Genomic DNA, 16,252 nt, shown 5'->3' on the forward strand with positions numbered 1-16,252 from the left:
TTTATATAATAAAATAACATCTATGAATTAGTATATACAACAGTTTGTAATATGTAATTAATTAATTCAGTCATTTTGTCTGTAATGAGGGAGTCACCCTCCTTGATGCTGATGTTGGTGAGTCTTGTTTTAAGTTTCTGGCTGCAACCAGGAAGCTGGTTGTTGAGAATTTTCCAGAGCTCACGTGGCTTATTTGTGTTTTCCTCTATTTTGTCGTTAATGTAATTTTTTTTTAAGGATTTAGTCAGGTTGGTTGACTTATTTCTTAATTTATTGCATTGCTTTTTGAGAGTTGAAAGGAGTAATTTGAGGTTGATATTATTGGGTTGTTTATCTACTTCTGTTTTACATTTTTGGTATTCAGAGTATTTCCTGTCTCTGTCTTTTATGGCAGCTAATAGGTCCGGATTCATCCATGGTTCCGAGCGGGCTTTGATCCTGACTGTTTTCACGGGAGCTATGTCATTTAGTATCTTTAGGAACGCCGTTTTGAAGCGATCCCAAGCAACATCGACCAGGTTGCTCGCGAGCACAGGGGACCAGTCCCACTCATCTAATTTTAAAATTAAATTGTCATTGGAGTATTTTTTGAGGGATCTGGATTGGGCTGTTATGTGGCCATTGGCTTTAGGTTTAGCTATTTTGCGGGTGCAGAAGGTTAGATAGTGGTCGCTAAGACCACAGATCATGACCCCACTATTTTTTATTTTAGGCCGGTCTGAAGTGAGAATGAGATCTTTGGTTGATTGGGTGGAATCACACACCCTTGTAGGTGAGGTTTTGGGTATTGCACCTAACTCTATAAAGTCCACATTGCTCTCCATAGTTTCTGTTTCATGGTGATAATCATAAAACTCAGTCATGGGTTCCTGAGCAACCTCATTACTTTTATGAATTAAATCACTTTGAAGGATTTCTATTTTAGCAGTTGATGCTGCGAGGTCTGCTTCCAACTCCATTTGCTCCATCTTTGCTTTAAGCTTTGTTTCCTCCAGTTGCAAAGTGTGTTTTTCCTTCAGTGCAGCAGCTCGAGCCATTGCAGCAGCGTGTCCGCTTTGGCCTTTTATAATTCTGAGGCTTTTGATCCAGTGGCAAACTTTGATTTGTGAGATACATTTGATATGCTGTCCAGTGGTCCAACTTTTGATTGTGCAATTTCTCTTTTCCACGTTTCAACATATTTCAGGAAATAATTAAATGTATTTATTCTGGGTTCATACCAGTCATAATACCGTATTTCTGCACTATAAGGCGCACCTTAAAACCTCCAATTTTGTCAAAAGCTGACAGTGCGCCCTATAATCCGGTGCGCCTTATATATGGACCAATATTGAGCCTCCAACAGGTAAAAGTTTCAATCAATCAATTGCAACTACAGTAAGCAGCCGCCGACTTCATTTTCCCCGTCTTCATTTTCCCCCGTAGAAGAAGAAGTTCTTCTACAGTAAGCAGCTGCCCCTGTAGAAGAAGAAGAAGCGCGGTCCATGCTGGGATATATGACTGTGTGAGGCGTGCCGTTTCATTTCCATTTGTTTGTTTATGTAAAGACCCCAAAATGGCTCCTATTAAGAGACACGCTTACGACGCAGAGTTTAAAATTAAGACGATCAGTCACGCAGTAGAACACGGAAATAGAGCAGCATCGAGAGAATTTAAAATTGTCACTGAACTGCTAGACAACAGCAGCGACACTGACTCGATTAATGACGACTTCGACGAGACGGAGCCGGTCATGTTGGATGCCGTATTCCCCCAACTGTTTAATTCGGACACTGAAGAAGAAGAATTCGAGGGATTCATGGATGAGAAATAACTTCATAAAGTGAGCTTTACATGTTTATTTTGTGTGTTGTGTTGTGTGACATTAACGTTTGAGCAACGTTGAGTTATTGATATAATGTTATTGCACTGCACTATTTCGAGTGTTACTATATTGTGATTGCACTAACGTTTGATTTACCGTAACAGTATCACTGTTTTTTACGTGTTTATTGAATCAGGGAAAAGTTCTCCTCCACTATGTGATATAAATGTTGCACTACATGTTATACCTTGCTGTTCTTAAAAGATAAACAAAACACCACGTCACTGACTTTACTTCTGGTAAAATAATAAAACAGCTGTTTATTCATTTTGGGAGTGAACAAAGTTGTCAGAACGCTGGTTTGTTTTCTTGACATTCCCTTTAGCGCAGCTCCATCTAATGGATGCATAACGTAACCCCAGCCTCTACTGTAGCGTCTATTCTATGCGCCTTATAATGCGGTGCGCCTTGTATATGAACAAAGTTTTAAAATATGCCATTCATTGAAGGTGCGCCTTATAGTGCGGAAAATACGGTAATCATTAACCTTTTCCTCTTCTGATAAGTAATTTTGCACAGATTTGTGAGCATTTTTAAATTCATCCACAGCTCCTTTAAATACTTCAAATTCGTCAATGACTTTGTCAGCATTTCTATCATCAGTCATCAAAGTCTTTATTTCATTTAGCCTCTTCGTGCCAGCGTCCAGTCTGCCCAATGCGCGTTCTCAGCATGTCCTCGGCCTCAGCTGCCGTCTCAGGTGTGCCAGACATCATTCCAGATAATCAAACAGCTCAGTTTAATTTCCACTTAATACTTACTTCATTCTTAAACGTCCTTCCAACGTCCTGTTTTATTGCATTTCACATCCACAACCTGCAACTTTCCTTTCCATAGCTTTCGACTGATTCCATATAGCGCAGCGGCGCGTTCATTCATTCATTCATGAAGTCCATCAGCTGATTTTACTCACGGCCCGCCGGCTGCTTTCTGTCATCGGTGCAGAGCGATTGTGGTTGATCCTTCGGGTCTTCAGTAAAGTTTATTTACTTGTTACGGCTACACTTGCGTTCAAAAAAGTTTGAAAAAATAAAATGAAAGAGAGTAGGCCTGAGGAGGAGGTCTATGACTCACTAAATTCCTTAATAAGCACTCGCGGAGATATTTCTAGATTCCAAATGTTCATCATTTATTTTCACAAACAAAAAATATTCTCCGTGGTTGACTTCAAAATATTTAAAATTAACACTTATTTAACGGTAAATAAACTCCTTCAACATGATAGACAGACAAAAGGAGAACCCAGCTGTCCTAGCTGTCCTCTCTCCTTAATCATAGGAGGAGGACGCTCTCACCAGGAATAGGACCGTGAGCAGCTGAAAACAAAGTCAATCATAATTCATCTAAAACATTCAATAATTTATCAACATCATCATTGGCATTATTTGATTTACCATTGTCCAAAAAATGAATACATAAATAATATAGATAGGCTCCAACATCCCGGCCCCTAATTGTGGGCTTTAGCAAAACAATTACATAAATAATAATATTCAGAGGAGCCATCAGCCATAATAGAACAATACAATACAAATTAATGATGTTCTTCAAATTCAAAGTTAATTAAGTTCCTTGACTATTAGTCTCGTCAAAGTCCATATAGATGTGTGTGTGTGTGTGTGTGTGTGTGTGTGTGTGTGTGTGTGTGTGTGTGTGTGTGTGTGTGTGTGTGTGTGTGTGTGTGTGTGTGTGTGTGTGTATACACTACCGTTCAAAAGTTTGGGGTCACCCAAACAATTTTGTGGAATAGCCTTCATTTCTAAGAACAAGAATAAACTGTCGAGTTTCAGATGAAAGTTCTCTTTTTCTGGCCATTTTGAGCGTTTAATTGACCCCACAAATGTGATGCTCCAGAAACTCAATCTCCTCAAAGGAAGGTCAGTTTTGTAGCTTCTGTAATGAGCTAAACTGTTTTCAGATGTGTGAACATGATTGCACAAGGGTTTTCTAATCATCAATTAGCCTTCTGAGCCAATGAGCAAACACATTGTACCATTAGAACACTGGAGTGATAGTTGCTGGAAATGGGCCTCTATACACCTATGTAGATATTGCACCAAAAACCAGACATTTGCCACATTAGCAATGTATAGAGTGTATTTCTTTAAAGTTAAGACTAGTTTAAAGTTATCTTCATTGAAAAGTACAGTGCTTTTCCTTCAAAAATAAGGACATTTCAATGTGACCCCAAACTTTTGAACGGTAGTGTGTGTGTGTATATATATATATATATATATATATATATATATATATATATGTATATATATATGTATGTGTGTGTGTGTGTGTGTGTGTGTGTGTGTGTGTGTGTGTATATATGTGTGTGTGTGTATATATATGTATGTGTGTGTGTGTGTGTGTATATATATGTATGTGTGTGTGTGTGTGTGTGTGTGTGTATATATATATATATATATATATATATATGTGTGTATATATATGTATATGTGTATATATATATATGTATATGTGTATATATATGTATATGTATATGTGTATATATATATGTATGTGTATATAAGGCTGAAACGACGCGTCGACATAGTCGACGTCATTGGTTACGTAAATACGTCGACGCCGTTTTTGTGCGTCGACGCCGTTTTTGTGCGTCGACGCGTCGCATAATGACGTCACACTACCGTCATGGCGAAGCGCAAAGAAGACGATGCGAGCGGTGCGAGCGAGGGGGGAAAAGCATGCCAAAAGTGGTCAAAAGTGTGGGAGTATTTCAATAAACGGCCTAATAATGTTGTTGTATGCACACTGTGTTGAGCGGAAATGGCCTATCATAGCAGCACAACGGCTATGAACGAACATTTGAAAAGAAAACCAACTAGTCAATCGTCCGCGCGAGCATACGTTGTCATCATTACACAAAAACATGAATGTGTCATTTGTATCTGCTAGGGGTGTAACGGTACGTGTTTTGTATTGAACCGTTTCGGTACGGGGCTTTCGGTTCGGTACGGGGGTGTACCGAACGAGTTTCTAAGCTAAAGCCTTAACAAGCTGCTTTGCTCCGTCTGCCTCTGTCTCAGCACGCAGCATTGTCCCACCCACACAACCATCTGATTGGTACACACGCAGCATTGTCCCACCCACACAACCATCTGATTGGTACACACGAAGCATTATCAGCCAATCAGCAGTGCGTATTCAGAGCGCATGTAGTCAGCGCTTCAGGGTGGAGCAGATAGGTGTTTAGCAGGTGAGCATCAGGCAGCGGACTCTCCCCAAATGATAATAAACACCTCCCAGTCAACTAGTAGTAACATCACTATGAGCCCGTTGACCTTCTAGAAACTTAAACTGCAGCTCAGCTCACTCGCAGTCCTGGCTTGAGGTGAAGGCTAATTACCTCTCAGTTCCAGCCACATCGACCCCTTCTGAGCGCCTATTTTCAGCTGCTGGGAATATTGTAAACAAGAAAAGAACCAAAGCATGTAGCCCGCGAAGTATTCCCATGCTAGCGAGGAGGTCCACCGTACATGCATCTTTCAGTCTATAACGACCCGATCTATCCACATCCAAAATTGTCTGTCGGTCGTATGTGATCACAGAGTGTTCACGCTTTGAGCCAGCCATGAAATTGACAGAAATGACGGGTGTTTTTTGCCAAATCGCTCTACACTCCCAAGAGCGTCTTCAAGCTGCTGCATTTCAATGCACCGCCATTTTGTCTCACTTATATACAGATTTGAACAATAAGTTATTCACTGAAATATATTGATTAATTATGGTTCTTACAAAAAATATATCTTATAAAAATATAAAAGCTAAAATGTCTCTTAAAGCTCTGCCCCTTTAATTAGTGCATACTAAACAATTTAACTTTAGCCTACTACTACAACCATATTATTTACCAGCAACATAAAGTGAAACAGAGGCAGAGGTGTCCTGCCACAGTCAGTAACAAATAAACAGAAAACAGTAGTGGTGGTAGATAGACACAAAGCTTCATCAAACATCTGATCCACTGAACAAAGAGCTCCAAAAATCTTGATCCTACACTTCTCTTTTGTAAAGTAAATCTGAACAGTCAATATGGGCATCTACATCAACTATATGATTTGCCTGAGAAGCTGGACAGGACAAAAAAAATAATTTTGTGGCGGCCTTAATTCTTTCGTGGCGGGCCGCCACAAATGAATGAATGTGTGGGAAACACTGATAGAGATCCATCTGGATTCATGAACTTAATTCTAAACATTTCTTCACAAAAAAATAAATCTTTAACATCAATATTTATGGAACATGTCCACAACAAATCTAGCTGTCAACACTGAATATTGTATTGTTGCATTTCTTTTCACAGTTATTTTTGACAGACATTAAAAAAAAATCTCACGTACCCCTTGGCATACCTTCAAGTACCCCCAGGGGTACGCGTACCCCCATTTGAGAACCACTACCCTAAAGGGAAGCCTTTTTAAATGATAGTCAGATCCATTCTGAAGATGCCTAAGTGATTTTTAAGCTTTGGCCCATAAAACATGTTTACTGGTTAGTTTGAGTGTGAGACATTTGCACAGCAGCCCCCTCATCGGGCTGTAGCTGGTACTGCACTCGCTGCTTTGCTCACACTTCTTCCGTGACAAATTTGTGTGAATTATGCAAAATTATTTAAATTTGGTGCCCTCGAACCATATTAACTCTTTTTCCCCAGGGTCCCCAGTAAGAATGATCAGCACATTGCTTCATCAATCCAGAGATTTAAAGACGTGTATGAGCTAACTGGGCAGTGGCCATTTTACCTAATTTTTTTTATGCCTCCACAACCTGTAGAAAGGGTGGTCCCCACAAGTGATGATCAAAAACTTGGTCCCCATTCCAAATGATAACCTGCGTGTGTGTCTGTGTGTGTGTGTGTGTGTGTGTGTGTGTGTGTGTGTGTGTGTGTGTGTGTGTGTGTGTGTGTGTGTGTGTGTGTGTGTGTGTGTGTGTGTGTGTGTGTGTGTATAGAGGTGGCGAGGACGTGTCAACAGGCAGACAGTGTGGACATGTCTGACATGTTGGTGTGGACGCCCAGCAGTAATGTCCACAATCAATGTAAGGCCACACATATTGTATAGAGTGTAACCTAACATTGTATAGAGCAGGGGTCACCAACCTTTTAGAAACCAAGAGCTACTTCTTGGGTACTGATTAATGCGAAGGGCTACCAGTTTGATACACACTTAAATAAATTGCCAGAAATAGTCAATTTGCTCAATTTTCCTTTAACTTTGTTATTATTAATAATTAATGATATTTATCTTTGTGGAAACATTGATCATCTTAATAATTTCTCACAATAAATATATATAGAAACAGATAAATATCAATATGCAACACTTTATTTTTATATTTTCTCTTAAGTACACATTTTTCAAATTGAACATTTTCAAATGATCACTTCTAAGACAGTTTTGTGAAATCACAATATCCCATTTTAACTAGCTAGCCACTAACATTTTTTAACAAATCATTAATTACTTTGCACCATGTTTGTACAAATAACTCATGTAAAATACAAAAGTCAACTCTCAAATTTTTAAATAAATCATGTCACACTTTGAACTGGACACCAAGTCTGTTATCTGTTTCTTTGTCAGTTAGTGAAGACAAAGTCTTTAAAATATTTTCTTGGATTTTTAAATTCTATTTGAGTTTTGTCTTTCTTAGAATTAAAAATGTCGAGCAAAGCGAGACCAGCTTGCTAGTAAATAAAATTTAAAAAATAGAGGCAGCTCACTGGTAAGTGCTGCTATTTGAGCTATTATCAGAACAGGCCAGCGGGCTACTCATCTGGTCCTTACGGGCTACCTGGTGCCCGCGGGCACCGCGTTGGTGACCCCTGGTATAGAGTGTAACCTAACATTGTATAGAGTGTAACCTAACATTGTATAGAGTGTAACCTAACATTGTATAGAGTGTAACCTAACATTGTATAGAGTGTAACTTGAAATACTGCATAGAGTGTAACCTAACATTGCATAGAGTGTAACCTAACATTGTATAGAGTCTAACCTAACATTGTAGAGTCTAACCTAACATTGTAGAGTCTAACCTAACATTGTATAGAGTGTAACCTAACATTGTTTAGAGTGTAACCTAACATTGTATAGAGTGTAACCTAACATTGTATAGAGTGTAACTTGAAATATTGTATAGATTGTAACCTAACATTGTATAGATTGTAACCTAACATTGTATAGAGTGTAACCTAACATTGTATAGAGTGTAACCTAACATTGTATAGAGTGTAACCTAACATTGTATAGAGTGTAACTTGAAATACTGTATAGATTGTAACCTAACATTGTATAGATTGTAACCTAACATTGTATAGAGTCTAACCTAACATTGTATAGAGTCTAACCTAACATTGTATAGAGTCTAACCTAACATTGTATAGAGTGTAACTTGAAATACTGTATAGATTGTAACCTAACATTGTTTAGATTGTAACCTAACATTGTATAGAGTGTAACCTAACATTGTACAGATTGTAACCTAATATTTCTCTCTTTCTATCCCCTCCTGCTCCGGCCCGGCTGCACCAAATGATAATATAAATACATTTAATAAAGTCAAAATACAAGTAAGGCAACAAGAGAAGTATCCTACACTTCTCTTTTGTAAAGTAAATCTGAACAGCCGATATGGGCATCTACATCTGCTATATGATTTGCCCGAGAAGCTGGGCAGGACATTAAAAAAAAAAAAAATAAAAAAAATAAAAAAATAAAAAAAATAATAATATTGTGTAGAGTGTAACTTGAAATACTGTATAGATTGTAACCTAACATTGTATAGATTGTAACCTAACATTGTGTAGATTGGAACGTAACATTGTGTAGATTGGAACGAAACATTGTATGGATTGTAACGTAACTTTGTATGGATTGTAACGTAACCTTGTATAGATTGTAATGTTGTATGGATTGTAACGTAACCTTGTATAGATTGTAACGTAACCTTGTATAGATTGTAACATAACCTTGTATAGATTGTAACGTATGGATTGTAACGTAACATTACTGTATATAGATTGTAATGTAACATTGTATAGATTGTAACGTACCATTGTATAGATTGTAACTCCACACATTGTATGAATTGCAACCTAACATTTAAAGTAACATATATAGATTGTAACCTGTTGGATAGATTGTGACCTAACAGGTTACAACATATGATGTTAGGTTACAATCTATACAATGTTACTTTAAATGTTAGGTTACAATCTATACAATGTTAAGTTACAATCTATACAATGTTAAATTACGATCTATACAATGTTATGTTACAATCAATACAATGTTATGTTACAATCAATACAATGTTAAGTTACAATCTATACAATGTTAAGTTACAATCTATACAATGTTAAGTTACAATCTATACAATGTTAAGTTACAATCTATACAATGTTACTTTAAATGTTAGGTTACAATGTATACAATGTTAGGTTACCAAGTATACAATGTTAGGTTATAATCTATTAGGGGTGTAACGGTACACAAAAATTTCGGTTCGGTACGTACTTCGGTTTAGAGGTCACGGCTTGGTTCATTTTCGGTACAGTAAGAAAACAACAAAATATACATTTTTGTGTTATTTATTTACCAAATTTGCAAAATCTTCCACCAAAAATATTTTTCTTAGTGGAATATTTGATGTGAAGTAATCGGAACCTTGGATGGTTCAATAATTCATAATAACATTGATTTTGATTCAATATTATGTTTTGAGCAATGACAGTTTGAAAGAAAAAAAACAGCTTTATTTTATTAGTCAACATTGCAACTTTTTATAAAATTATATTTAACCTTTTAAGCTTTTTTATTTCACTTTTGTTATGTTTTTGTTTATTATAATTGTATTTTTAGAATGTGCTGTAGGCCTTTAAAACATTAACTGTGGGCTGCAAATGGCCTCCGGGGCACACTTTTGACACCACTGCTATAGATAATAAAAAATGTAATCTGATAAATCTATGGCTATAAAGCAGAGCCTGGCGACGCATGCAAGGCAATTACAAGACTGCAAAGTGGTACCAGATCTACCACCCGAGCAGTGTCAAAAGGCAACTGTTGTGTTCCATTCCGTAGAAAATCTTTTGCCCAGACTGCCTTTTCAATAAAAGGACCACAACTATGGAACTCTTTACCGGACACTTTGAAAAGTATACCTGCACTTGTCACTTTCAAAAAACAAACAAAATTATGGCTAGTTGAGCAACAATCGTGTTCCCATGTTTAGTTTTTACTCATTTTTACTAATTGGTTTTTATCTAGTCTGCACTTTGTCTGTGTTATTATTATTATTATTGGCTTTTATCTAGTTTGCACTTTGTCTGTGTTATTACTATTATCATTATTATCAACTCACTCTATTTTTTATTTCCTATTTTAATGATGTTGGATCTGTGTTGTTGTTGTTGTTGTTGTTGTTGTTGGGGACAAGTGTTGTAAATTAGCTTTGGCTACAAACACTGTGATGCATGCATCGGATAACTGTTCAGATGTCTATGTTTTTGTATCTGTCCCTATTTCAAATAAACCTCTATAAAAAAAAAAAAACTCTCTCGCTGTCTGCCTCTCCCTCACGAATGCTGCTGCGCGCACAATTTGTTTTGTTTTTAACCCCTTCTTAACCCTGAACGTACATTGAAAATACGCACAAACCTAACTCAAAATGCCGGACATTTGAGGCATTTAAGAAACTCCGCCCTGACAGCTCCGCAAAAGAGGACATGTCCGGTGAAAAGAGGACGTATGGTCAGTCTATCGTAGCCCGTTAGCTGCTAGCATGCGTGCGTTGTACCTCGGTGTGCATTGTTTACACAACGTGCGTTATGCTACTTAGTATGTCCGTGTGGAAACTCGTTCGGTACACCTCCGAACCGAACCGGAACTCCCGTACCGAAACGGTTCAATAATACAAACACACGTACCGTTACAGCCCTACAATCTATACAATGTTAAGTTAAAATCTATACAATGTTAGGTTACTATCTATACAATGTTAAGTTACAATCTATACAATAATATTGTGTACAATGTTAGGTTACAATCTATACAATAACATTGTGTACAATGTTAGGTTACAATCTATACAATAACATTGTATACAATGTTAGGTTACAATCTATACAATAACATTGTATACAATGTTAGGTTGCAATCTATACAATAACATTGTATACAATGTTAGGTTACAATCTATACAATAACATTGTATACAATGTTAGGTTACAATCTATACAATAACATTGTATAGATTGTAATGGAACAATGTATAATTTGTAATGTAACATTGTATAGATTGAAACGTAACATTGTATAGGTTGTAACGTAACACATTGTATAGGTTGTACCATATTGTATGGATTGTAACATAACCCATTGTATGGATTGTAACATTTTGTATAGATTGTAATGTAACCCCTCATATAGATTGTAATGTAACCCTTTGTATAGATTGTAACATATTGTATAGCTTGTAACATATTGTATGGATTGTAACAAATTGTATAGATTGTAGCGTAACGTACTGTATAGATTGTAACGTAACATATTGTATAGGTTGTAACGTAACATATTGTATAGATTGTAACATATTGTATAGATGGTAGCGTAACATTTTGTATAGATTGTAACGTAACATTTATAGATGTAACATATAGTATGGATTGTAATGTGATATTTATAGATGTAACATAGTATGGATTGTAACGTTACATTTATGGATGTAACATATAGCATAGATTGTAACGCTACATTTATAGATGTAACATATATTATATATTGTAACGTAACAGTTTTAGATTGTAACATAGTATGGATTGTAACGTAACATAGTATAGATTGTAACGTAATATGTTATATATTGTAACGTAACAGTTTTAGATTGTAACGTAACATAGTATAGATTGTAACGTAATATATTGTATTAAGGTCAGGTCAGGTCTTATCCCTGCTACTGGTAAAATGTAACCCAGTACAACCTGCCGCATGGGTAAATGGGACCCGTCAGCCCAGAAAGGCGACCCATCTAGGAGAAGGTAAACTCCGATCCAAAACCGCCCCTGCCTTGTGGCATACCTTTCTAGGGGAAGGCTTCGGGAGTAAACCCTGAGAAAAAATCCGGAGATGGAGTCCCTAAGGTGGTCCACTGCTGGCTACAGCGGTGCACTGGCAACTCCTGCGACACTGTTGGTGCCAAATTGTACCAGCTCTTGCTGCTCCTTTGGATCCATCGTCAGTGTGAAGAGGGGGGTCCTGCTGCATGGGCAACAGCTTGACCTCCATACAATTCTGCCCTGGCTTGCGCCCTGGAGAGGTCACTCCAGCCTCGTGTCATAGCGTGGAAACAACAACGGGAAGCAACAGTCTACCGGTTATAAGCTACAATGCTCGATTGGCGTAGAGCATAGCGCCAGGGGTTGCTTCCGACGGTGGGAGAGATCCTTGAATTTCATTGGACAGCTACTGCCCGCCTTAAGCTGGGCAGCCCCCAGCCAATTAGGTGCTGTCCCGCCACAGTCTGCCTTCCTCATTGGGTGCATGGGGATTAGGAAAAAAACGACAAGCAGACTGCAAGACCTGCAACAAGCAAGAAAAAAAGTATGAAAAACAGGTGCCCACTCCTAAAAATGGGAAGCTGGAATGTCCGAACTATGACACCCGGACACTCAAACGATCTCCAAAACATCAGTGATGCTAGAAAAACGGCTGTCATTAACAATGAGCTACTGAGACTCCAGGTAGACATAGCTGCATTGCAAGAGACCCGCCTAGCCGACTCGGGAACCCTCAGGGAGAAAGACTTTACCTTCTTCTGGCAAGGAAAGAGTGCCGGAGACCGCAGAGAGCATGGAGTTGGATTCGCTGTCAGGAACACCTTGTTAAAGATGGTTGAACCAGGAGACAAAGGATCCGAACGCCTGATGACACTCCACCTCCACACCTCTGATGTCCCAGTGACCCTAGTCTGCGCATATGCTCCCACTCTTATGTCTACAGCAGAAGTTAAGGATACATTTTATGCCAACTTGAATGACGTCATCAAGAACATTCCCCCCAAGGAACATCTCATCATCCTTGGTGACTTCAATGCGAAAGTGGGTGCTGACCATGACTCATGGCCTTCCTGTCTTGGACACTTCGGAGTCGGCAAGGTCAATGACAATGGGCAACGGCTACTGGAGTTCTGTTCCTACCATAACCTTTGCGTGACCAACTCCTACTTTCAGACGAAACCACAGCACAAAGTGACATGGCGTCATCCCCGCTCAAAGCATTGGCATCAGCTAGACATGATCCTGATCCGACAAGCCAGCCTCAAGTTTGTGCTCGTTACTCGTAGTTACCACAGCGCAGACTGCGACACCGACCATTCACTTGTCTGTTGCAAGATCAGGCTACAACCAAAAATGTTTCACAACTCCAAACAGAAAGGCAAGCCCCGCATTGATTCCACCAGCATGCATCTTCCAGAGAAAGTAGAGGAGTTTGCCAAGTCTCTCAACAACATCCTATCTGAAGAACACCAGCACTACTCCGCCTCGGAGAAATGGGGCCACCTCAGGGAGACCATTCAGAAAGCAGCCCTTGCGACTTTTGGGAGGAAGATCTTCAAAAACAATGACTGGTTTGTTGCAAAGTCCAGCCAGATGACCCCCGTCATTGAAGCAAAGTGTGCTGCCCTCGCTGAATACAAACGCTCCCCAAATGTGAAGTCCCTGCAAGCACTGAGAACTACAAGAAGCAAAGTGCAACAGACTGCAAGACATTGTGCCAATGAATACTGGCAACAACTCAGTGAATCCATCCAGTCTGCAGCTACCTCAGGTAACATCAGGGTGATGTACGAGGGCATCAAGACTGCTCTGGGCCCAACACAGAGCAAAACAGCCCCCCTAAAGACCACCAGTGGGGAAGTTATCACTGACAAGGGCAAGCAGATGGACAGATGGATAGTGCACTATTCAGAACTCTATTCCAGAGAGAACACTGTCATCGCCTCAGCCCTTGATGCCATTGAACAGCTGCCCATCATTGAGGAATTAGATGCTGAACCAACACTTGCTGAACTTCACAAAGCGATCGACAGCTTAGCAACTGGCAAAGCACCTGGTACTGATGGCATCCCCCCAGACCTCATCAAGCGCTGTAAAGACACCCTCCTGCAGCCTTTGCATGATGTCCTCTGCCAGTGCTGGAAAGAGGGAGCCGTGCCGCAAGACATGAGAGATGCCAAGATTGTCACCCTTTACAAAAATAAGGGCGACAGGAGCGACTGTAACAATTACAGGGGCATCTCCCTCCTGAATATCGTAGGGAAACTCTATGCCCGTGTCGTGCTTGTCCGCCTTCAGAAACTTGCTGAGCGCGTTTACCCGGAATCTCAATGCGGCTTTCGAGCCAAGCGCTCTACAGTGGACATGATATTCTCTCTACGCCAACTTCAGGAGAAATGCAGGGAACAACAGAAGCCCCTGTACATAGCCTTCATTGACCTGACCAAGGCTTTTGACCTGGTTAGCAGAGAAGGGCTCTTCAGCCTCCTACCCAAGATTGGATGCCCTCCAAAGCTCCATAGTCTCATTAGATCGTTTCATGACGACATGAAGGCAACCATCCAGTATGAGGGTAGCATGTCCAACCCATTTGACATTAAGAGCGGAGTCAAGCAAGGTTGCGTCCTTGCTCCTACCCTTTTCGGCATATTCTTTGCCCTGCTCATCAAACATGCTTTTGGGACTGCAACAGAAGGGGTATATCTACGTACCAGATCTGACGGCCGACTTTTCAACCTAGCCCGTCTTAAAGCAAGGACCAAAGTCCGTGAGACAATCATCCGGGACATGCTCTTTGCTGATGGTGCCGCTGTCATTTCGCACAGTGAACAAGAACTCCAGTGCCTTATGGACAGATTCTCCCAGGCCTGCAAAGACTTTGGGCTTACCATCAGCCTAAAAAAGACCAATGTGCTGAGTCAGGAAGTGGACACTCCACCAGCCATCACAATCGATGAGTACCAACTCAAAGTTGTACACCAATTTACATACCTGGGATCCACCATCAGTGACAATCTGTCCCTCGATGGTGAGATCAACAAACGTATCGGCAAGGCTGCCACAACCCTAGGGCGCCTCACGACCCGCGTCTGGGAGAACCGGAAGCTGACAACTCCTACCAAGATGGCAGTGTACAAGGCCTGCATTGTCAGCACTCTTCTCTACGGCAGCGAAACATGGACAACATACTCCAAACAGGAGCGCAAACTGAACACCTTCCACATGAGCTGCCTTCGCCGCATCCTCGGCATCCATTGGAGTGACAAGGTGACGAATGCCCAGGTCCTCGAACGCGCTGGTCTTCCTACCATGTTCACGCTGCTCAGACAACGCAGGCTGCGTTGGCTCGGCCACGTGTGCCGTATGGAGGATGGACGTATCCCAAAGGACATCCTGTATGGCGAACTTGCCTCTGGCAAGAGATCTGTTGGCCGGCCAAAACTGCGCTTCAAAGATGTCTGCAAGCGGGACATGAAAGCCCTGGACATCAACACTGAACATTGGGAAGATGCAGCAGCTGACCGCAGCAAATGGGGCGGTGTCCTTCACAAACAGCTGAAGACTGGCGAGGAAAAGATCCATGCCACAGCCAATAAAAAAAGAACCAAGCGGAAGACACGCACTCCTGCAGTTGCGCCTTCCAGCTACATCTGCAGTAAATGCGGCCGGGTTTGCCTCTCCCACATCGGACTCATAAGCCACAGCAGGCGTTGTCGCTGAGTTTAAACTTGACCTCTGGACTGGCGCAGTTTCCATAGTCGTTACGACTGACGGAGGCCTGCTGATGAATATATTGTATAGATTGTAACATATAGATTTTAACGTATTGTATAGATTTTAACGTAACATATTGTATAGATTGTAACATTGTACAGATTGTAACATGTTGTACAGATTGTAATGTAACCCCTTGTATAGATTGTAATGTAACCCCCTGTATAGAATGTAACATTTTGTATAGATTGTAACATCTTGTATAGATTGTAACAAACTGTATAGATTGTGGTGTAACATTTTGGATGGATTGTAATGTAACATTTATAGATGTAACATAGTATGGATTGTAACGTGACATTTATAGATCTAACATAGTATGTATTGTAACGTGACATTTATAGATGTAACATAGTATGGATTGTAACGTTACATTTACAGATGTAACATATAGTATAGATTGTAATGTTACATTTACAGATGTAACATATAGTATGTATTGTAACTAGGGCTGCAACTAACGATTAATTTGATAATCGATTAATCTGTCGATTATTACTTCGATTAATCAATTAATAATCGGATAAAAGAGACAAACTACATTT

The 16,252-nt window shown here is 39.9% G+C and overlaps 1 protein-coding gene across 1 annotated transcript in view; it reads left to right on the top strand.

Moving 5' to 3' along the window:
• The first annotated feature begins 6,830 nt into the window (after positions 1-6,830).
• Positions 6,831-16,252, top strand: part of LOC133654913 (REST corepressor 1-like) — a 36,633-nt gene continuing 27,211 nt past the window's right edge. Inside the window, exon 1 of the mRNA XM_062054779.1 lies at positions 6,831-6,913. Coding sequence (XP_061910763.1) covers positions 6,865-6,913 — 49 coding nt within the window. The 5' untranslated portion in view covers positions 6,831-6,864. The remainder of the gene's footprint in view (positions 6,914-16,252) is intronic.

The sequence above is a fragment of the Entelurus aequoreus genome, linkage group LG08 (genome assembly GCF_033978785.1).
Source record: "Entelurus aequoreus isolate RoL-2023_Sb linkage group LG08, RoL_Eaeq_v1.1, whole genome shotgun sequence".
Lineage (NCBI taxonomy): Eukaryota > Metazoa > Chordata > Actinopteri > Syngnathiformes > Syngnathidae > Entelurus > Entelurus aequoreus.